Source organism: Felis catus, chromosome D1 (assembly GCF_018350175.1).
Source record: "Felis catus isolate Fca126 chromosome D1, F.catus_Fca126_mat1.0, whole genome shotgun sequence".
Taxonomy (NCBI): Eukaryota; Metazoa; Chordata; class Mammalia; order Carnivora; family Felidae; genus Felis; species Felis catus.
The window spans coordinates 106609881-106632836 of NC_058377.1; the positions used below are offsets into that span (position 1 = coordinate 106609881).

General features: G+C 41.6%; 1 protein-coding gene across 3 annotated transcripts in view; it reads left to right on the plus strand.

Moving 5' to 3' along the window:
- Positions 1-7110: 7110 nt before the first annotated feature.
- Positions 7111-22956, plus strand: part of LOC101094449 (solute carrier family 22 member 9) — a 35326-nt gene continuing 19480 nt past the window's right edge. Inside the window, exons 1-3 of one of the 3 annotated variants that reach the window (XM_019812568.3) lie at positions 7113-7940; positions 8855-8958; positions 22785-22939. In XM_019812568.3, the coding sequence (XP_019668127.2) occupies positions 7539-7940; positions 8855-8958; positions 22785-22939 (661 nt within the window). In that variant the 5' untranslated portion in view covers positions 7113-7538. Of the gene's footprint in view, positions 7941-8854; positions 8959-22784; positions 22940-22956 lie in introns of all 3 variants that reach the window. The other 2 variants (XM_003993538.4, XM_045039468.1) reach the window with 2 other exon arrangements.

Consider the following 22956-nt stretch of genomic DNA (forward strand, 5'->3'; position numbering starts at 1 on the left):
ATCTTTCCTTGTTAACGACATCACAACCCTGACTTCTGCAGTGACGCTGCTCGATTTTATGAGCCACCTCCGGAAACACTTTAGCAAGTGGTGGCCCAGCCACACCTCTGATGTTATCTCCAGGACATTCTTTCTCATTGTTTTTGCAACATGTGTAAGCTAAGAATGTTCCAAATATTCAAGTTATGGTTACTGTTTGCTTACGACTTCCCTCTTTGATGTCTCTCTCCCCTCTTCCAACTTCATGTCAGGGGCAAAGAGAAACCAGGTGGTACCTTCAACGCTTTGCTTAGCAACCTCCTTAGTTAAATATTCAAGTTCATAACTTATTAGTTCTACTTTTCCCAAAACACTAGAACACAATTCAACCAAATTCATTGGTATGTTATAAGAAGGATCTTTTTTCTCTTCCAATTTCCAATGACATGTTCTGTCCATCTGAAACCTCACCAGAAGCATCTTTAACAGTCACATGTCTACCAATACTCTATTCAAGATGGCGTATGTATCATCTAAAATGATAAAAAAAACTGTCTCTAAAGCCCTCTCCTTTTTTCTTCCTGAGCTCTCAAAAGAATTGCCTTTGACATACATTTATCTACTAACAGTCTCTTCTGGGCAATTGAAGCATTTTCTAGCATGCACTTCAAAACCTTTCCAGCCTCTACCCATTACCAACCTCTAAGGCCACTCGCTTCTATATTTTTAGGTATTTGCTACCAGGAAGTAGAACTCCATATCCCAGTGCCAAAATCTGCACCACTATCTGGTACAAAGAACAGTAGGGATAGAAGCTATGCATAAACCCAACAACATTACTCCCACTGAGTAAGTCTGAATTAGCTACCATCACGGCTGAATGTCAATGTGCTGGGTCAATAATATGCCAATGTTGGATCAACAATGTGAGGCCATTTCTCAAAGAGACCAACTAGAATATGGATGCCGAATTGGTCACATTAGATCCCTTTCAAGACCAAAGGGCAGTGATTCATCTTGACTCGGATCAACCCATATTCTGGCTAAGTATTTCTCTTCCTTGCCTTCATGACTCCGCTAGAATAACCGTTCCAAGGCACAGAGAAGCACGTGATCCACCCACACAAACTTATTCGTAACAGTTCATTGAGCCAAAGAAGACATGCATGGAGTGTGAAAAAAGGCATGGCAGGGGGATCATGACCACCAAACCCCCTGGTTCAAATTCGCACTCTTCCACACAGAAGCTGCCACTATCATAGAGCAATGGGATAGCTTTGTTAAATTTACAGTGCACCGAGAGCCAGTTAGGAGATGATACTCTGCAAAGACAGACAACTATTTCCAAATTGAATTACATACTCTAAATCAATGACCCCAGTACGGTTCTTTATTCCCCATAGGTAGAGTAAATAGTTCCGGGACCAAAATGGTACAAATTGAAATAGCCCCATGTACTGAACTCCTAGTACCCTACCTGGGGATTTTGTTCCCTTCATCCCTACAAATCAGTCTATGTATATAACATGGGGGTCTTGGTATCCAGAATGGGAACATTTCCACCAGGAAACACGGGAAGAGCATCATATGTCAGATTCTGCTGACTTCACCATCATGTTAGTTTCCTAGGCTAAGAGGCCAGAAGTCAAGGAAAAGAGTCACCGACCTGACTGGATTAATAAAGCCTCAGCATCAGCAAGACGCAAAGCCGATCTTTCCAGTATGCCTACACATTCTTTTCCTCCGGAGTTGTTCCACTGGGGTATCTCTTGGTACCTCCTTGCCCCACTTTGATGGTAAAGGGACATGGTAAAGTATGGAATGTAGGAAGTCTGACCTCTCAAAGATTAGGCCAATCCTGGTTATGCCTCCTGGTTGTGGCTCTTACACCAGGACTGTCAGTGGTACCTAGGAGGTGTTATAGCAGAGAGAGAAGGAATCACACTCACAGAACTGAGATTAGGAGCAACGGTGGGATCTATAGTTCATCAGACTTATTTCCTTTGGTAAGTTCTCCCTGAAGGAGCATTTCCATGGTGGTGATCAAACTTATTACACACATCATATGCATTGATCCAGCACAAGAGATGGGCTATGTGGGTTGTGGGACACCACCTAGATACCCCAGACTGTTAGGAGTTTTAGCAGATAGTGGCTCATAACAGTATCTATCTCTTGGAATTACCCTTGGTGAAAGGAAGGTATACCCTGCAATGTTGTATCCCAGGGGCACTGCCTGTATCCACTAACAGGTCAATGGGGGGTGCAATGTGTTGTTCTGTGCCTCAATTACAGACATTTGTGAAGAATCAAGCTTGCGTTAAAAAGCGAAAACTTCTAGCTGTAAAATAAATAAATAAGCAACAAATAAATAAACTAAACCTCCAGCTGTAATATAACTATTTTGTAAATATAACTGGTGTATGGCGAGTAAGGAAGCAATAACTACAACTAAAATATTTTCTGGACAAATTATTACCCTTTCAAAAGTATAACTGTTGCTAAAACTTGATGGCTGTTACCATTAAGGAAAATTCATAACATTGTTTCGAAAGTGAAATCTTGTTCACTTCATAAATGCGGCGGAACAGAATCTAATCTTTGGTTCACAAATTTGTGTTGTCAAAGGAACGAATAAAGTAGAAAATGACTTTTTTTTTAATTTTTTTTTAACATTTATTTATTTTTGAGACACAGAGAGACAGAGCATGAACGGGGGGGAGGGCCAGAGTGAGAGGGAGACACAGAATCTGAAGCAGGCTCCAGGCTCTGAGCTGTCAGCACAGAGCCTGATGCGGGGCTCGAACTCACGGACCGTGAGATCGTGACCTGAGCGAAGTCGGACGCTCAACCGACTGAGCCACCCAGGCGCCCTGGAAAATAACTTTGAATAAATAACACAGTTTCATTCTCAGCTAGTGGTGTGGTTTATATTATGACCATCCAAAATTTTTCTAGTTTTCTTTGCACAGAGTTTTATGTATTCCAGCTAATTTTTATTTTTTATTATTATTTTTTTTAATTTTTTTTCAACGTTTATTTATCTTTGGGACAGAGAGAGACAGAGCATGAACGGGGGAGGGGCAGAGAGGGAGGGAGACACAGAATCAGAAACAGGCTCCAGGCTCCGAGCCATCAGCCCAGAGCCTGACGCGGGCTCGAACTCACGGACCGCGAGATTGTGACCTGGCCAAAGTCGGACGCTTAACCGACTGCGCCACCCAGGCGCCCCGATTCCAGCTAATTTTTATTTATTTATTTATTTTTTTAATTTTTTTTTCAACGTTTATTTATTTTTGGGACAGAGAGAGACAGAGCATGAACGGGGGAGGGGCAGAGAGAGAGGGAGACACAGAATCGGAAACAGGCTCCAGGCTCCGAGCCATCAGCCCAGAGCCCGACGCGGGGCTTGAACTCACGGACCGCGAGATCGTGACCTGGCTGAAGTCGGACGCTTAACCGACTGCGCCACCCAGGCGCCCCTCCAGCTAATTTTTAAAAGCAAGCATTTAATTCTTACAGACTGATGTTGTATAGCCATTTCTAATGCACTAAGATTTTTTTCCCATCATTGATTAAGATGACTTTGTTTACAAACTTTATGTACTTAAACGGTAGAGAAACTGGATTGTTTCTGTTTAGAAGACCACTTTCACATGAATGCCATTACGGGCGTTTGGGAGTTTATGCTGCAGGAGGTATTGTTGGAGGTAATAATAAATAATCTAATATTATGAACTATTTATCTGACTTCTTAAATTTATATATCCCTGATGTTAATCATTTCTAAAAAGCTGATTTCTACATATACATAGATGTGTGTATGTGTGTGTGTGTGTGTGTGTGTGTGTGTATCTATTATACATATATATATTTTAGTAGAATATCTGGTGTAAGTAGGGCCGTTAGGGTCAGATTTCTTTCTTTAAAAAAAAAATTTTTTTTAAACGTTTATTTATTATTGAGAGACAGAGCATGAGCATGGGAGGGGCAGAGAGAGAGAGGGAGACACAGAATCTGAAGCAGGCCCCAGGCTCCGAGCTGTCGGCACAGAGCCGATGCAGGGCTCGAACCCATAAACCGCGAGATCATGTCCTGAGCCGAAGTTGGACGCCTAACCGACTGAGCCACCCAGGCGCCCCTAAAAAAAAATTTGTTTTAATGTTTATTTATTTTTGAGAGAAAGACAGGCAGAGCACAAGCAAGGGAGACACAGAGAGAGGGAGACACAGAATCTGAAGCAGGCTCCAGACTCTGAGCTGTCAGCACAGAGTCCAACACGAGGCTTGAACTCACGTACCTCGGGATCATGACCTGAGCCAAAGTCGGACACAACCGACTGAGCCGCCCAGGCGCCCCAGGGTCAGATTTATTCCAATGCTGCCGAGCAAACAATTGCATTTGCTTTAAATAAACAGAAAAATTACCAAATCTACTATTCGTATTGCCAAGCAAAATTGTCAACTCTGAATTTCACATGGGCTGGTTTTACCAGGCTTCTGGAACTCAGTCTGGGAAAGTTAGAGGAAAAGACTTCAGGTTTCTGCTCTGACTTGCAAAGGGCATGAAAGATGTCATTCCTGTCCTCCCAAAAAGAAGAAAAGAAACTACATAAACTGAAAACTATTCTTAGATCCATCAGAGAACTTAGGTCCCAGGGCACCCACCACTTGCCAAACTGAAGAGACAGAAAGCTACATAGAATCACAGCTTCCCGGGAGCAGAGGCGCCCTGCTGGAGCTGGCAGCAAGACTTACACCTTAATTAAAGAATTTTGTCAAAGTCTCAGCAGTAGACCAGTTTGGGATTTAAAAGCTCTGAGGCTGTGGGGCTCCCACACATTCATGGAGCCCCCACCAAGTTCTCCCTATGCAGAGAGAAAAAAAAAAAAAAGAATAAAATGCCTTTTCCTTCCAAGAGGATGAGAAACAAAGTAAACATTTTGAAATATACCCAGATCCCGGGGAACTGTTCTTGGCTCTACTTTCTGTAAGGAAGGAGGGTCCTTAAGAGAAACGATGTCACCAAAGCCTTATCTGGCCTGGAGAAAGGCAGACAACTTCAGACCCTCTAGCCTTTCTATCTCATATATCCGGAGAGAAAAAAAAAACAAACAAAAAAAAAACCAAAAACAAAAAAATGAAACTCATCTGAAGACCACAGCGCAGGGACTCTTACCCACCACAAAGAAAAAGAAATAAAGAAATGAGATTAATATCCTAAGGGCTCTAATGGAAAAAGCGGGCTATACGCTAGAACAGACAGATAATATAAGGCAGACAGTTGGAAACGCCAAGAAGGAATGCATGGAAATGCTGGGAAGCAGAAACTCTGTAATGGCAATGATGAATGCCTTTGACGGGCTCGACAGCAGCCTGGACACGGCCAAGTGAAGAATCCATAAGCTGGAAGGCCGGTTAACAGAAACCTTCCAAACTTAAATGCAAAACAAAAAATAGAATTTTAACCGTGAGACAGCGGCAAGCAGTGTGATATCCCTGCAATTGGGAATGCCAGAGGGCGAAAGGAAAATTGAGACTAACAATGCCTGAGCATCTTCCCAAATTAAGGACGGATCAAAAATCAGTGGGAAGGCCCTAAGGGGACTGATTTCTTTCAAGATGAGGCAAATGCATCCAGGCCGAAATTGTATCGTTGGTTGCCAGAGTTTGGATGGAGGTCATCGGGATTGCACGTTAATAGTTAATGGAATGGTTTCTTTTTGGGGGTGATGAAAATGTTCTAAGACTAGGTGATCATTACAGTTTCAAAGTTTTCCCAGATACTAGACTTAGCAGAAAAATACTTCAAAGCAGCTATTAGATACGTTCAAAAACATATTTACATTTTTACACCCTACATATTTTAAAGCGTTACGTTTTTACGTATTAAAAAGGTGTTACGTTCTTATTTGCGAACGAGAGGACGAGAACGATGGCTTGTCAAATAGAAGATATCAACAAAGAGAATTTGTGACTTGGAAAGTACAGTTGCTGATGCGCTAAATCCACCCAAGTGTCCCCACAGTTGATTTGAAATGGCAGCAAAAAAGAATTCTCGAACGTGAAGATAGGGCCATAGAGATTATGACGCCCAAAGGGCAGGAAGAAAAAAACACTACTGAATTCTCCAAGACAGCATAACACCTTTGATGTGCAGAATGTAGCCTTTTCAGACTGGCTTCTTTTATGTAATAATTTACATTTATGGCTCAACCATGTCTGTCCTCTCTTGATAGCTTGTTTTTTTTTTCTTTTCTCTTTTCTTCTTTTTTAAGGTAATGGTCCATCCAGACAACGGACTCTTTATTTATCCATGCACCCACTGACGGATATTTGGGCAATGATGAAGAAACTGCTATGAACATCTGTGTGCACATAAGTTTTCAACTCATTTGGGTAAATACCAAGAAGCATGAAGGTCCCCATGTTTTCTCTTCAATTCCTCTCTGGCATATTGTGCTTTTGCTATGTATGTGTTTTATAATAGCAGGTGGGGGCGCCTGGGTGGCTCAATCGGTTAAGTGTCCGACTTCGGCTCAGGTCATGATCTCGCGGTTCGTGAGTTCGAGCCCCACGTTGGGCTCTGTGCTGACGGCTCAGAGCCTGGAGCCTGCTTCGGATTCTGTGTCTTCCTCTCTCTGCCCCTCCCCCACTTGTGCTCTGTCTCCGTCTGTCTCTCTCTCTCAAAAATGAATAAACACTTAAAAAATATATAATATAACATAATAGCAGAGTGTATTTATGTGCCCCTCCCTCACCCACCACAGCAGGAGACCCTTAAAGACCTTGTCTTACCCCCTGCTGTCTTCCTAGCACAGAACAGGTCTTCACAAACATTACCCGAAGGAATCTAGAAGCCCGTAAAAGCAAATGCCTTTCTGAACTTACCACTGACTTAGCCCCCGCCCTCCATCGCTACCCACCCTGCCCGCATTTCAAGTAATTTCTTTTCCCTGTGAACCCATGGTTGCATCTGAAGTGAAGCAGAATGTTACTTTCCAAAATGGAAGGATTGCACCACATTGCACTTGCTTGAGTTTAACTCACAGTGACTTTCATTAACTCTCTTTTAATCAAAATTCAGGACCACACAAGCCGCGCGCTGACCTTCAGTACTTTTCACAGGACAATCCCAAGCCGTTCGCTGTGAGGTCTCACAAGCGACACGTCCTGACAGGCATTGCAACCCACGCAGTAGGTTTATTTTATTTACAGACGTGGGGATCGAAGTTCAATGCCACTTCGGGACACTGCTGACGAAAAGAATTTTCGCAAAGTACACCTTTAAACAGTGTTGGCTGTCAGCTGTTGGAAGTATCTCAGCAAAATACCGCTTGGTGACTTTAAAGACAGCGGTTACCCACCTGCTCCCCTCAAAGAGCCTGGAGAAACAGCTTCTGGGGCCCAGTTGTGGAGGTGAGGCGGGGCCCATCGAGGAAAAAGTGGGATCAGGATCAACACACGCTTACTGTGACTACTGAATGGAGAACTTTCTCCCTTTGAACTTTGCGTAATAAAGTCATTTTGCTCACGTTGGAGATCGCTTGTTCGGCCACGATGGCCTTTCAGGACCTCCTGGATCAAGTTGGAGGCTGGGGGAGATTCCACATCCTTCAGATGGTTTTCTACAGCATCCTCAGCCTCATAGCGTACCCTCACATTTTATTGGAGAGCTTCACTGCAATCGTCCCTGGTCACCGCTGCTGGGTCCACATCCTCGACAATGACACGGTCTCTGCTAACAGCACTGGGATCCTCAACCAAGACGCCCTCCTGAGAATCTCCATTCCACTGGACTCAAACCTGAGGCCAGACAAGTGTCATCGCTTCCTCCACCTGCAATGGGGGCTCCTTCACCTGAATGGGACCTTCCCTAACACAAATGAGCTGGACACGGAACCCTGTGTGGACGGCTGGGTGTATGACCAGAGCTCCTTTCTCTCCACCATCGTGACAGAGGTAAGAGGCCCCATTTGCCTCTTGCGAGTACTAGGTCCGGGTGTTTAGAGGTAATAGCACAAATAACGAACATGCTCCAAGTTCTTGAATCACTGTTTGGGTGCTCGTTCTTTATTATTTCAGCAAATAGTCGTACGTCTTTCTTAGATACCACCAATCTGCATATTTTATGAGTCTCACGAGCTAAAAAGTAGACGTGGCTTTGAGATTCTATGGCTTTTATTCTTAGGAAGACCAAAGGTTAAACGCATAGTTTGTGTAATGTATTAAAGGTGTTGTTTGCAAATGAGACACATCTGGGGATATTGATCAAAACTTCCCAAAGCACTGACTGTGTCTCCGGCCAGCCTTAGGAGATTGGTAGTGAAACTCTGCCATCAGTAAATGTTTAAAGCTCTTCAAAGGATTGCATTCTGTGGCCCAGGCTGAGAACCGCTTCATATGAAATAAAACAAGGCATGAATATAGCCAACAGGTTTAGATGAGTCTTCCTACAGGAAGTTGTATTTAAGCTGATACCTGAATGATAACGGTCAGCTAATGCAAAAAACAAATGGAAATTGGAAGAAGGGGGGCTGATATACAGAAGCTTGTAAATCATCTCAGTTGTTTCTTTAAAAAAAAATTTTTTTTAATCTTTATTTATTTTTGAGAGAGAGACAGAGTGTGAGCAGGGGAGGAGCAGAGAGAGGGAGACACAGAATCTGAAGCAGGCTCCAGGCCCTGAGCTGTCAGCACAGAGCCCGATGTGGGGCTCGAACTCACAAACCGTGAGATCGTGACCTGAGCCAAAGTTAGACGCTCAACCGACTGAGCCACCCAGGCGCCCTATATCTTAGCTGTTTCAATCAGGTTTCCATGAGGGGTTATAGGCTGCTATCGAGCGCTCCTTTGCTGGTTTCCTTCTCTTCCAGTGGGACCTGGTGTGTGAATCTCAGTCACTGAAATCAGTGACCAAATTCTTATTCATGGCTGGCATGTTGGTGGGAAACATCATATTTGGCCATTTATCAGACAGGTGAGTGTCTCTGGATCACTGGGATATTTTCTCGGGGGTATTTTCATGAACGAACATACCATTCTTCCATTAAGCAACACTTGTTGTTACTTACACTGTCCTGGGGTTTCCTTAGTCCTGAGGGGTCTAGAAATACATGGGGAATCACAGTCAGTATAGCAAATGCTATTTTGTCAGCTGTGAGCTCAGTGTACAGGACACAGAAACAGCAGCTCCAGCAGACATGGGGACATTTTAGGACAGGGTTTAGGAAGGAGGTGACACAACATGTGGTTTAGGAAGGTGAGAAAAAGTTAGCCGTGGGAACAGAGGAAGATGCTTCATGACAAAAGATCCAGCCTGTCTGAAGGCACACATATGTAACACAGTGTTGCAGATTTTGGCCTGGGAGGCCATATTCAGTCCCTCCTGGACCCTGTGAACTGAGCGCTTATGGTCATCATGTCCCTGTTTCCCAAGTGTGATGGGCAGGCATTCCCATTAAACTTGGGGTGTCCACAGCAATGTGTTTTGATGGTGTATAGAAAAAACCTTTTCCAGTAACCTCGATTGATATTTTTGTTGCCAAAAATAAAGCACTTTAAAGGTAAGTTTTCAACCATGTCTGACTTTGGCTCAGGTTGTGATCTCATGGTTCATGAGTTCGAGCCCCACATCGGGCTCTGTGTTGACAGCTCGGAGCCTGGAGCCTGCTCCGGATTCTGTGTCTCCCTCTCTCTCTGCCCCTCCTACTCATTCTCTCTCTCTCTCTTTCTCTCTCTCAAAAATAAATCAACATTAAAAAAATCAACCATGTAATTAATGTAATGACAACTGCCATTACCATTTGCGTGGGTGTATCCTATGCCTGACGGTACATCTCCTGAATTACACAGCCAACCATTGCCAGCACTGAGCGCCTCTCCTCTGAGGATTATGGGGGATTAAGTTTCCCTTTACCACCTACCAGCATAATGTTATCTGTTAGGGCAGCTCAAAACTGGGAACTCTGAATGTATGACAGTAAATGTAGCTTATAAAAGTGTTCAGAGTCAGCGGGCCCATGTCTAACAGTTCTGTAACACAGAGCCACCCACGTGCAGGAATAAAAATAAAACCACATATCTGTGGCTGATTCAGTTTTTGAAAAGGGTGCCAAGATCATGCAGTTGGTGAAATATAGCCCCTTCAACAAAGGGGGCTGTGATGACTGGATACCCACATGCAAAATAATAAAGTGTGATCCTTACCTAAAGCCATCACAAATGTTAACACAAAATGGATTAGTGACTTAAAGATAAGAGCTAAAACCATAAAACTCTTAAAAGAAGACATTAGGGTAAATCTACATGACTTTGGGTTTGGCAATGGATTCTTTGGTATGTCACCAAAAGCCTGAGTGGCCAAAAACTAGACAGATAGATCAGACTTCATCAAGAATGAAAAACTTTCTGGGGGCGCCTGGGTGGCTCAGTCGGCTAAGCGTGTGACTTCGGCTCAGGTCATGATCTCCGGTTCGTGGGTTCGAGCCCTGCATCAGGCTCTCTGCTGACATCTCGGAACCTCGTGCCTGCTTCATATTCTGTGTCTCCCTCTCTCTCTCTCTGCCCCGCCCCTCCTTGCGCTCTCTCTTTCTCTTTCTCTCAAAAATAAACATTAAAATTTTTGTTAAAAATTAAAAACGTATGTACATCAAAGCACATTATCAAGAAAGTGAAATGATAACCTATGTAATGGGAGAAAATATTTGTCAATTATATATAAGCCACAAAAATAGGCAAATAGACCAATGGAATGGGTTTAACATTCAGAATACATGAAGAACTCCCACAACTCAACAACAAAAAGATAAAATTTTTTTTTTCAATGAATAAAGGACTTGAATATACATTTCTTTAAGAAAGATGTACAAATGGTACATAAACACATGAAAAGATGCTTGACATCATGATATTTAAAAAATGTAAGCCAGGGGCACCTGGGTGGCTTAGTCGGTTGAGCATCCAACTCTTGTTTTTTAAATGCATTTTATTTTATTTTTTCAATTTTTTTAAACATTTATTCATCTTTGAGAGGCAGAGAGAGACAGACAGAGCATGATTGGGGGAGGAGCAGAGAGAGAGAGAGGGAGACACAGAATCTGAAGCAGGCTCCATGCTCTGAGCTGTCAGCACAAAGCCCAATGCGGGACTCGAACTCACTGACTGTGAGATCATGACCTGACTCGAAGTCAGATCCTTAACTGACTGAGCCACCCAGGCGCCCCGAGCATTCAACTCTTGATTTGGGCTCAGGTCATGATCTCACAGTCTTGGGATCGAGCCCCACGTTGGGCTCTGGGCTAAGCATGGAGCCTGCTTGAGATATTCTCTCTCTCTCTCTCTCTCTCGCTCTCGCTCTTGCTCTCGCTCTCATAAGGGAAGGGAAAAAAATTAAGCATACTCTTGTCACACAATTCAGCAGTCGTGCTCCTTGGTATTTACCCAAAGGAATTGAAAACTTATGTCCACACAAAAGTCTACCTATGGTTATAGAAGCTTTCTCTGTAATTTCCAAACCTTGGAAGCAACCAACGTTTCTTTCAGTAGGTGAATGCATATACGCTGTTGTACATCCAGACAATGGAATATTATTCAGTGCTAAAAGTGAAAAAAACATGGATAGTAAAAAGATGAGGGGTTGGAAGGAGAGAGAGAGAAATTAATAAGCACATCACAGAGGCTTTAGGGCAGTGAAACTACTCTGCAGGATGCTGTAATGGTGGGTACCTGTCAATACACATGTGTCAAAAACCATAGAATGTACAACACGAAGAGTGGACTCCAATGTAAATGGGGGACTTTGGGGGATAATGATGTATCGTTGTAGGTTCAATTGTATCAACTGTTTCACTTGGTGCAGGATATTGATAGGTGGGGACATTGTGCATGAGTGGGGGCAGGACGTATGGGAAATCTCTGTACTTTCTGCTCAGTGTTGCAGTCAACTTAAGACTGGTCTAAAAAATAGAGTCTATTTTAAAACACACACACACACACAAAGTAGTTTAATAGAACAAAGAAAAAATAGGAACATGTGGTTCATAAAGCCTAAAATAATAGTTATCTGGCTCTCTACAGGAACTATTTGCTGCTTCCTGCTGTAATAGCACTCTGAGGCTTTTTGTTCGCCTTCTTAAATCATTTCTCTCTGCCCTTGACCTTCTACAGCCTCTACTGATCTGTCTTCAAAGAGTCTCTCTTGTGTCAATATAATCGTTAAGCCCATCTAGTGAATTTTTATATCAGAAGCTACTTTTTCAGCTCTCGAATTTCAATTATTTTTGGCTTATCTGTTGCCGTCTCTCTGAGAATGCTGATTTCTGAGCTGTGATTTTCATATGTTAAAATCATATTTTATTTCTGTCTTAGAGGATAGTTATGTCACCACTTTAAAATCCTTGTGGGTTAGTTCCAAACTTTGTCTCCTCTTAGCAGAAGGTCCGCCAGATTTCCACTCTATTGGGAATGGATTTCCATTTTCTTGGTTCTTCCCATGCCAGGATACTATGAATTATATCTTAAATATGATAATATTAAGCTTGAAGATTCTATTTGCCATTGTTACTCACCAGTAACACTGATTCCATTTATTTATTAATTTTAATTTTTTTTTAGTGTTTATTTTTGAGACAGAGACAGAGTATGGGCGGGGCGGGGAGAGAGGCAGAGAGAGAGGGAGACACAGAATCCAAAGCAGGCTCTAGGCTCTGAGCGGTCAGCACAGAGCCCGACGTGGGGCTCAAAATCATGAACCATGAGAGTGTGACCTGAGCCGAAGTCGGAAGCTTAACCGACTGAGCCACCCAGGTGCCCCTGATTCCTTTATTTCAGCAAATAACTTTCAAGCCTCAGATTTTGAACTCAAGACTGTTTCTTACACAACAGCTCCAACCTCAGTTCAGAAATTTGTCTAGAGTTGACCTTCTTTGAGCTTATTCTTTACATGCATGCTTTAGTGGCTATTTAGGGGATGCGTGGTAGACATGATTTAAGGATTCCCTCTTTGCCACTTTCCCTTGCTGGAACTCTCACTCTCTTCATTGTTTCTAGTACCCCACCATCGGCGGCCTTGTTCCCCAGACCACAAGATGCATGGCGTTCACTTTGCTTACTGTGTGGATTGCACCTTACTCCAGTCTAATAGCCATGGAAATAGGACCCTCCCTGTATCGTTCTCCATCTGCCCTCCTTGGAGAGAGCAAACACTCCTCCCCACAGTCCACCTGCTTCTGTTCACTCTCTAGTAAGCTCAGGTAGTTCCTTTTTGTGTTCTGTTCATGTGTCTTTTCTGGGGGAGTGGAAGGCAAGCAGTAGAATTTAAGGCTTTTATTCCTGGAACCTGAAATGTATCCATCAGAGGCTTTTAAGAGGATTATTATGACAGGATCTTTTAAATCTTATTCTTTTCCTTTTTTTTTTTTTTTTTTTTGACGCTTATTTATTATTGAGAGACAGAGAGGGACTGAGCGTGAGCAGGGGAGGGGCAGAGAGAGAGAGAGACACACAGGATCTGAAGCAGGCTCCAGGCTCCAAGCTGTCAGCACAGAGCCCGATGCAGGGCTCGAAACCACAAACGGCGAGATCATGACCTGAGCTGAAGCTGGACACTTAACCGACTGAGCCACCCAGGTGCCCCTTTTAAATCTTATTCTTGATGCTTGATGCTCCTTTGATAATTCACTGGGAGAGCCGGAGTGGTGGTAGGGAAACGGTTTAAGAGGCTCTCAAAATAATCCTTAGGAAAGATGGTGGGCATTTAAATTAGGAAGGTGTAGGGGCGCCTGGCTGCATTGGTGGGTTAAGTGTCCGACTTCGGCTCAGGTCATGATCTCGCAGTTCGTGAGTTCGAGCCCCCTGGCGGGATCTGTGCTGACAGCTCAGGGCCTGGAGCCTGCTTTGGATTTTGTGACTCTCTCTATGTCCCTCCCTGGATTACTCTGTCTCAAAAAATAAATACATGTTTAAAAAAGAAGAAGAAGAAGAAAGGCCTTCTTTGGTAGCAATAATTTAAAAAATTAATTAATTAATTGATTAAGAAGGTGTCTTGGAAATGGTAACAAGTAGCTGTATTTGGAACGTATTTTGTAGGTAAAGGCAACAGAGTTTCCTGATGGTTTTGGATTCTTAAGGAGGAGGCTTTGGTGTGGCAAATAGAAGGTCAAAAAATGGTATCTATATCTTCAGCCTGAGAAAATGGATAAATGCTGACACTGTTTAGTGATATGAAGGAAAACAGAGAAAGCAGCCCATGGGAGGAGAAAGTCAAGATTTCTGTTGTGGGCATAATGTATTGGCAGTGCCTATTAGTCACTCAGCAGGAGATACCAGGTAGAGCAAAACGATACTAAGAATATGCACCTGCTTGAAAGCAATCTGTCCCAAATATAACCCTTAGCCAAGGCTGTACTCAATAAATACCCAAGTAGCCATCTTCCCATGACCCTCCCATTAAAGGGGGACAGGGGGAACAATATACGGCCAAGCAAGGAGATTCTAAATGGCTGCTTCAGTGTCAAGGCCAGCATCCATTATGATGTGAATATCCCTCCTACCCATTAGAATACTACATTCATCTACAACTTAAAATGATCAGTTTCATATTTTTGTCTGGGGATCTTCCTCCTTTCCTGTGTTGAATAGATATTTTACATGTTCAGATGGAAAGCAAGTGAAAACTTACTGGTTTGAACTTCTCACACAACTTGAACTTCTCTCCTTAGTTCCAATTCAGAAGTACATTGTTGGTGTACCCCAGGAGAAGCCAACGGTCTAAACCCCTGGTGAGGGTAGCCAAGGCTATAGACATGGGCTATTGAAATCCAGATAACTACCTTAGCAACGTGATCATAGTCTCCTTGTGCTCAGGTAACACTTGTCTGAGCTTAGATAGATTTACTCAGCATTGGTTCCTAGAACCCCTTCCCTTGAAATATCCAATGTCATCGCCCATTTTCTATTATTTATTTATTTTTTAGAGACCCATCATCCCATTTGCTGGTACATTCTCAGCTTAATGAGTAATAACACTCCTTCTTGGTTTCAAAAGTAGCCCACTGAAGCTGAAAATTTTATGTTCACCCTACTTACTTATTCCAGACTGCAAGAGATGGGAGCAGGACCCCTGCCTCTCAGGGTTTAGAGAAAAGTGATCATTGCTGGCACATTCAAGCACTTTGATGGTGAAGAAAGACTTTATTGTAACCCCTTGATCCATCATACCGACTTTGAGAATATACAGAATGTCATGAGGTTATTTTCTGCCTACCTTCTTTCTGGGTCACAGGAACATTAAGAAGTTGGGCTGAAGAGGAGAAATTGATAGAGTTGAAACTGTCTACTTGTTCTTTACTGACCATCAGCAACAATATCCCTTCCCTATTCTCACCTCACGTTGAACGGACTCTCCGAGCCGCCAGCAAATAAGATGCAAACACGTACTTTACTTTTTTTTAAACTTTTGTTATTTTCAGACCAAAAAACACGTGCTCATGGTAAAAAATTAGAACGTAGATAAAATATATATATATTTATATATATAAATATATATATATTTAAATAAATAAAATATATATATATAATAAAATATATATAAATATATATAAATATATATATTTATATATATATATAAAATAAAAAATATATATAAAATAAAATATATATATAAATATATATACTTATATATAAATATATATATTTATATATACTTATATATAAATATATATATTTATATATAAGTATATATAAATATATATATTTATATATAAGTACTTATATATATATGTACTTATATATAAATATATATATTTATATATGTATATATATGTATATATTTATATATGTATATTTATATATGTATATGTATATATATATTTATATATATACTTATATATAAGTATATATAAATATATATATTTATATATAAGTACTTTATATATATGTACTTATATATAAATATATATATTTATATATGTACTTATATATAAATATATATATTTATATATGTACTTATATATAAATATATATATTTATATATGTACTTATATAAATATATATATTTATATATGTACTTATATATAAATATATATATTTATATATGTACTTATATACAAATATATATATTTATATATACTTATATATAAATATATATATTTTTATATAAATATATATAAACATAAATATATATAAAACATATAAATATATATGTATATATATATATTTTTTTTTTAGGGGCACCTGAGTGGCTCAGTTGGTTAGGTGTCTGACTTTGGCTCAGATTATGATCTCACGGTTCGTGGGTTTGAGCCCTGAGTCTGGCGCTGTGCTGACAGCTCAGAGCCTGGAGCCTGGAGCCTGCTTCAAGTTCTGTGTCTCCCTCTCTCTCTGCCCCTTCTCCCCTCATGCTCTCTCTCTGTCTCTCAAAAATGAATAAACATTAAAACAATTTAGAAAAAGGGGCGCCTGGGTGGCTCAATCAGTTAAGCATCCGACTTCCGCTCAGGTCATGGTCTTACAGTTGGAGACTTCGAGAGTTCGAGCCCTGCATGGGGTTCTGTGCTGAAGCTCAGAGCCTGGAGCCTGCTTCAGATTCTGTGTCTCCCTGTCTCTGACCACCCCTGCTTGTGCTCTGTCTCCCTCTTTCTCAAGAATAGACATTTAAAATTTTTTTTTAATTAAAAAACCTTAAATCGTTCATAATTCCCATTCTACAAGACAACCGACCTAAACTCTTCAAAAAGGTAGTGTCCCGAGAAAAGTGAGTGGAGTGATCATTCTAGATTTTAAAAGATTCACAAAAACATAACAATCATATACAATGTGTAAATACTGGAGCAAAGACGGAAAAAAAGAAAAATAACAACGGAAAATCATTTGGAGGACCTTTTGGGCAACTTGAATATTGTCTGATAGCTGGCGGTGGAATTATTGTTAGTTTTCTTTAGGTGTGATGTCAGAGTTGTAATGATATAAGAAACTGCTTGTATTCTTTTTTTTTTATTGTTTATTTATTTTTGAGAGAGAGAGAGAGAGAGAGAGAGACAGAGTGCGAGCAGGGGAGGGGCAGAGAGCAAGGGAGATACAGAATCTGTAGCAGGCTCCAGGCTCTGAGCTGTCAGCACAGAGCCCAACGCAGGGCTTGAACTCATGAACCATGAGATCATGACCTAAGCTGAAGTCGGATGCTTAACTGACTGAGCCACCCAGGCGCCTCTTGAAACCGCTTGTATTCTTAATACACACATGCTAAAAAAATTAGGAGTCTGTAACTGCCATTGAAATGGTTCAACAAAAAGAGTCTGTGAGTGGGGTGTGTGTGTGTGTGTGTTCACACATGCAAAGAAATAAAGCAAATATAGCAAAATGCTATCTAGTGGTGAATCTGTTTGGGAATTATACCAGTGTTAATTATAGTATTCATTTAAACTTCCATATTTAAAAATTTTCAAAATAAGAAGCTAAGAACAAATCTGCTCAAGTGGGAGCCAACGTTCAATTTATCATATTTACAGACATCACAAATATATGTTTTAAATAAATTTGATAAAGTGAGTATGTATTTTTGTAACCTCTTTTTAATTTTTAAAAATCTTTTTATTTATTTTTGAGAGGGGGAGAGAGAGAGAGACAGAGCACGAGCAGGAGAGAGGCAGAGAGAGAGTGAGACACAGAATCTGAAGCAGGCTTCTGGCTCTGAGCTGTCAGCACTGAAACCAACGCAGGGCTCGAACTTGTGAACTGTGAGATCATGACCTGAGCCAAAAGTTGGATGCTTAACTGACTGAGCCACCCAGGCACCCCTGTAACTTCTTTTTACACTTGTGTTTACAGATCTACATCACATTTTCTTTTCAAATAAAATATTTTTTCAAATAATTAGGGAATGAACATATAGCCAAAAAAAGAAACACACACAAAGCTTCTCTAATTACCTGCATCAAACACAATTATTATTTTTTTTAATTTTTTTTTAAGTTTATTTATTTTTGACAGAGACAGAGTGCGAGCATGAGCTGGGGAAGAGCAGAGAGAGAGGGAGACACAGAATACGAAGCAGGCTCCAGGCTCTAAGCTGTCAGCACAGAGACCAACGTGGGGCTGGAACCCGCGAACTGTGAGATCATAACCTGGGCTGAAGTCGGACGCTCAACCGACTGAGCCACCCAGGTGCCCTCGTCAAACACAATTATTAAAACATTACTGTGTTAGCCAAGGTAGCTAGTTACAGTAAGAACCCAAGAATTATAATTGGTTATTTTAATAAAATCGTGATTCTCTGGGCGCCTGGGTGGCGCAGTCGGTTAAGCGTCCGACTTCAGCCAGGTCACGATCTCGCGGTCCGTGAGTTCGAGCCCCGCGTCGGGCTCTGGGCTGATGGCTCAGAGCCTGGAGCCTGTTTCCGATTCTGTGTCTCCCTCTGTCTCTGCCCCTCCCCCGTTCATGCTCTGTCTCTCTCTGTCCCAAAAATAAATAAAAAACGTTGAAAAAAAAATTAAAAAAAAATCGTGATTCTCGCTGTTATCATAGTTTGGTGTGAGTCATGTGGCCCCCATCTTCTAGGCAGTGGCTCAAGGAACCAGCACCTTCCATTGTGTGACTTTTTCATCAGCACATTTTTTGTTTCCAGCCATGTTGTCAGAAGGAGTGAGCAGGACCCGAGCAGACCTTATATGGACAGGCCTGGGAATGGCTTAGGTCCCTTTTGTCCACAGTTCTTGGCCAGAATGCAGATGTAAGACTGTAACAAATATAAGACTAGGGGGGTGGCGCCTGGGTGTCTCAGTTGGTTGAGCTTCTGACTTGATGTTGGCTCAGGTCGTGATCCCAGGGGATAGAGCCCCACATGAGGCTCTGTGCTGAGTATTGAGCCTGCGTCAGATTCTCTCTCTCTCTCTCTCTCTCTCTCTCTCTCTCTCTCCTACTGCTGCCCCTCTCCCCTGCTTGCACTCTATCTCTCCCTCTAAAAAAATTAATAACAATTTAAAATAAAAAAACATAAGACTGGGAAGAGTAATCTTCCTCTGCATGCTGGTGGGCGGAGTCATGGTGAACATATAGCCAAATTACACAATTAAACACAAAATTAAACACAAATTACACAATTAAACACAAAACTAAAAGGCAACCGATGGAATGGGAAAAGATATTTGCAAATGACATATCAGACAAAGAGCTAGTATCCAAAATCTATAAAGAACTCACCAAACTCCTCACCTGAAAAACAAATAATCCAGTGAAGAAATGGGCAGAAAACATGAATAGACACTTCTCTAAAGAAGACATCCAGATGGCCAACAGGCACGTGAAAAGATGCTCAACATTACTCCTCATCAGGGAAATATAAATCAAAACCACACTGAGATATCACCTCACACCGGTCAGAGTGGCTAAAATGAACAAATCAGGAGACCAAAGATGCTGGAGAGGATGTGGAGAAACGGGAACCCTCTTGCACTGTTGGTGGGAATGCAAACTGGTGCACCCACTCTGGAAAACAGTGTGGAGGTTCCTCAGAAAATTAAAAATAGACCTACCCTATGACCCAGCAATAGCACTGCTAGGAATTTACCCAAGGGATACAGGAGTGCTGATGCATAGGGGCACTTGTACCCCAATGTTTATAGCAGCACACTCAACAATAGCCAAATTATGGAAAGAGCCTAAATGTCCATCAACTGGTGAATGGACAAAGAAGTTGTGGTTTATATACACAATGGAATACTACTTGGCAATGAGAAAGAATGAAATATGGCCTTTTGTAGCAACATGGATGGAACTGGAGAAAGTTATGCTAAGTGAAAGAAGCCATACAGAGAAAAACAGATACCATATGTTCTCACTCATATGTGGATCCTGAGAAACTTAACAGAAGACCAGGGGGAAGAGGTAGGGGGAAAAAAGTTACATAGAGGGAAGGAGGCAAACCATAAGAGGCTCTTAAAAACTGAGAATAGACTGAGGGTTGATGGGGGTGGGAGGGAGGGGAAAGTGAGTGATGGGCGTTGAGGAGGGCACCTGTTGGGATGAGCACTAGGTGTTGTATGGAAACCAATTTGACAATAAATTTCATTCAAAAAAATAAGCAAAAAATAATTAATGAGACAATAGCTTTATATTTTACACAGCACAAATTTCTCTTCTTTTGAATATCGACCATCGATGGCTGAATGATCGTACTGCTCATTTTGTGAGACAGTGTCCTCATTAGTCTAGCCATGAATTCCTTTCATGGGTGTTATGTATCTGTTTCATTTTTTCCTTATGCCCCAGTCCCATTTCCTTCTTCCCAATATAGGGTTCATGATAATGCATTAACTCTATGTCTTTACATTCATATGGGTTTTTACAAAATAAATGACATTGTTTGGTTTACACATATTTTAATTCACATATTTATGTAAATGTGTGATTATCTCTTTTTCTTTTGTGCAAACACCGCTATGGCTTTGAGGGACATGCACATTTCTACAGATACTTCTAGTTCATTCTTCTGTTTGCTGCATGGTGCTCCACAGTGGAGATTCATTATGATGCTCTAATCCATTTTTTGGTGATGGACAACCAGATTATTGCCAAATGCCTGCCACTTTAAATGCGCTACATTTAATAAGTTTTATATGTGACTTTTCCCTGTGAGAATGCACATGATCTATCTTTTTAAAAATTTTTTTTAATTATTTTTTTATTTTAAAGAGACAGAGCAAGCCCAAGCAGGGGAGAGGGGCAGAAGAAGAGAGAGAATCTTAAGCAGGCTGCATGCTCAGTGAGGAACCCATCATGGGGCTCGATCCCACGATCCTGGGATCATGACAGGAGCCAAAATCAACAGTTGGACGCCCAACTGACTGAGCCATTCAGGTGCTCCTACATGATATAATCTTTATTTTATTTTATTATTATTAATTTATTTAAATTCAAGTTAGTTAAAATACAGTGTCATATTGGTTTCAGTAGAACCCAGTGATTCATCGCTTACATATAACACCCAGTGCGCATCCCAACAAGTGCCCTCTTTAATGCCCATCACCCATTTAGCCCATCCCCCCACCGTCCTCCCCTCCAGCAACCCCCAATTTGTTCTCTGTATTTAAGAGTCTCTTATGGTTTGTCTCCATCTCTGTTTTTATCTCATTTTTCCTTCCCTTCTCCTATGTTTGTTCATCTGTTGTGTTTCTTAAATTCTACGTATGAGTGAAATCATGTATTTGTCATTCTCTTTAATACGGCTGCTTTTTGTTTTGATGGACCAGACTTTCCAATGATTGTCATGACATCATTTCACTAATTATAGCATTTATTTACATAGATTTTATTCCATTTTAAATGGAGAGACAAATGCATGTGGTATAAGTACTCAGAATATAAAAGATTTAACAACGCATCATAATTTAAATATTTTGCAAGGGTAGACGGATTTCAGAGCCCTTGTCCGATCCCCTTGTTTGTCTGTTTATAAGTATTACTGGTCATACAGAACCAGCACAGGCATCTTATCCAAGTTGTCTAGAAAAAGGCCCTTTCTCCCAGAAAACTGTGAAGCACGGAGTTCTTTTTCCTTTTTAAAAATACCTTCTCCTTCTCTGTTTCTTGATGTTCATCTTACCCAATCCTTTCCTTCGAGAACTTGCTCTAAGTTCTGTGTCTGGGTTGTGGCTCCCATCCATCTTATTTTATGGAAAAAATGTTCAAGACCCAGACTTGGCAGAGAGAGGCTCTTAGGCAACCCATCAGCAATTTTGATGTATTGTTCCATCGATGTTCCTTTTACATAATTTAGCCATGACCTGCATGGTCCCGGAGTCCCAAGTACAGATTTAGATCCTGTCTTAGCTTAGGCTACCACAACAAAATACCATAGACTAGGAGGCATAAACATCAGAAATTTATTTTCTCAAGTTTCAGAGACTGAGAACCCAAGATTTAGGTGCAGAGAGATTTGGTTCCTGGTGAGAGCTCCCTTCCTGGCTTAAAGACAGCTGTCTCCTGGGGCGCCTGGGTGGCGCAGTCGGTTAAGCGTCCGACTTCAGCCAGGTCACGATCTCGCGGTCCGGGAGTTCAGCCAGGTCACGATCTCGCGGTCCGGGAGTACGAGCCCCGCGTCAGACTCTGGGCTGATGGCTCAGAGCCTGGAGCCTGTTTCCGATTCTGTGTCTCCCTCTCTCTCTGCCCCGCCCCCATTCGTGCTCTGTCTCTCTCTGTCCCAAAAATAAATAAACGTTGAAAAAAAAAATTAAAAAAAAAAAAAATAAGGGCACTAATCCCATCCTAAGGACCCTAATCTCATGATCTCATCTAAACCTGATTACCTCCCCCAAAGCCCATCTCCAAATACCATTTCACTGGGGATTAGAGCTTCAATATATGATTTTGGAGAGGGGGACACAACTCGGTCCATTTTTTAAAATTTATTTATTTTGAGAGAGAGGGAAAGAGCGCATGAACAGGGGAGGGGCAGAGAGAGAGAGAAAGAGAATCCCAGGCAGGCCCCCTGCTGTCAGCACAGAGCCCGATGTGGGGCTCGGTCTCACAAACCACGTGATCGTGACCCGAGCCAAAACCAAGAGTTGGACGCTTAAGACTGGGGAAGAAGCTTGGTTATACTCAGGATCTATTTACAAACAGGAAGGTTGCTTCCGGGAAGAAGGATCTATTTATAAACAGGAAGGCTGATGATCTGTTGATTCTTTCAAGTCTCAAGGACAAAGTTTCACTTATTAAAACACCCCCTAAACTTCAAATCGTGCCTTCTTTTTGTTAATTTTTCCATCAGGTTGTTATACTTCCTGTAGCTAACCTGTTCCCACTCCTCAGGTTTGGGAGGAAGTTAATTCTCAGGTGGTGTTTCCTCCAGCTTGCCGTTACTGACACCTGTGCAGCCTTCGCGCCCACCTTCTTCATTTATTGCACCCTACGCTTCTTGGCTGGCTCTTCTACCATGACCATCCTGGCAAACTCTGTGATGCTCAGTAAGTAAAAACTTCGG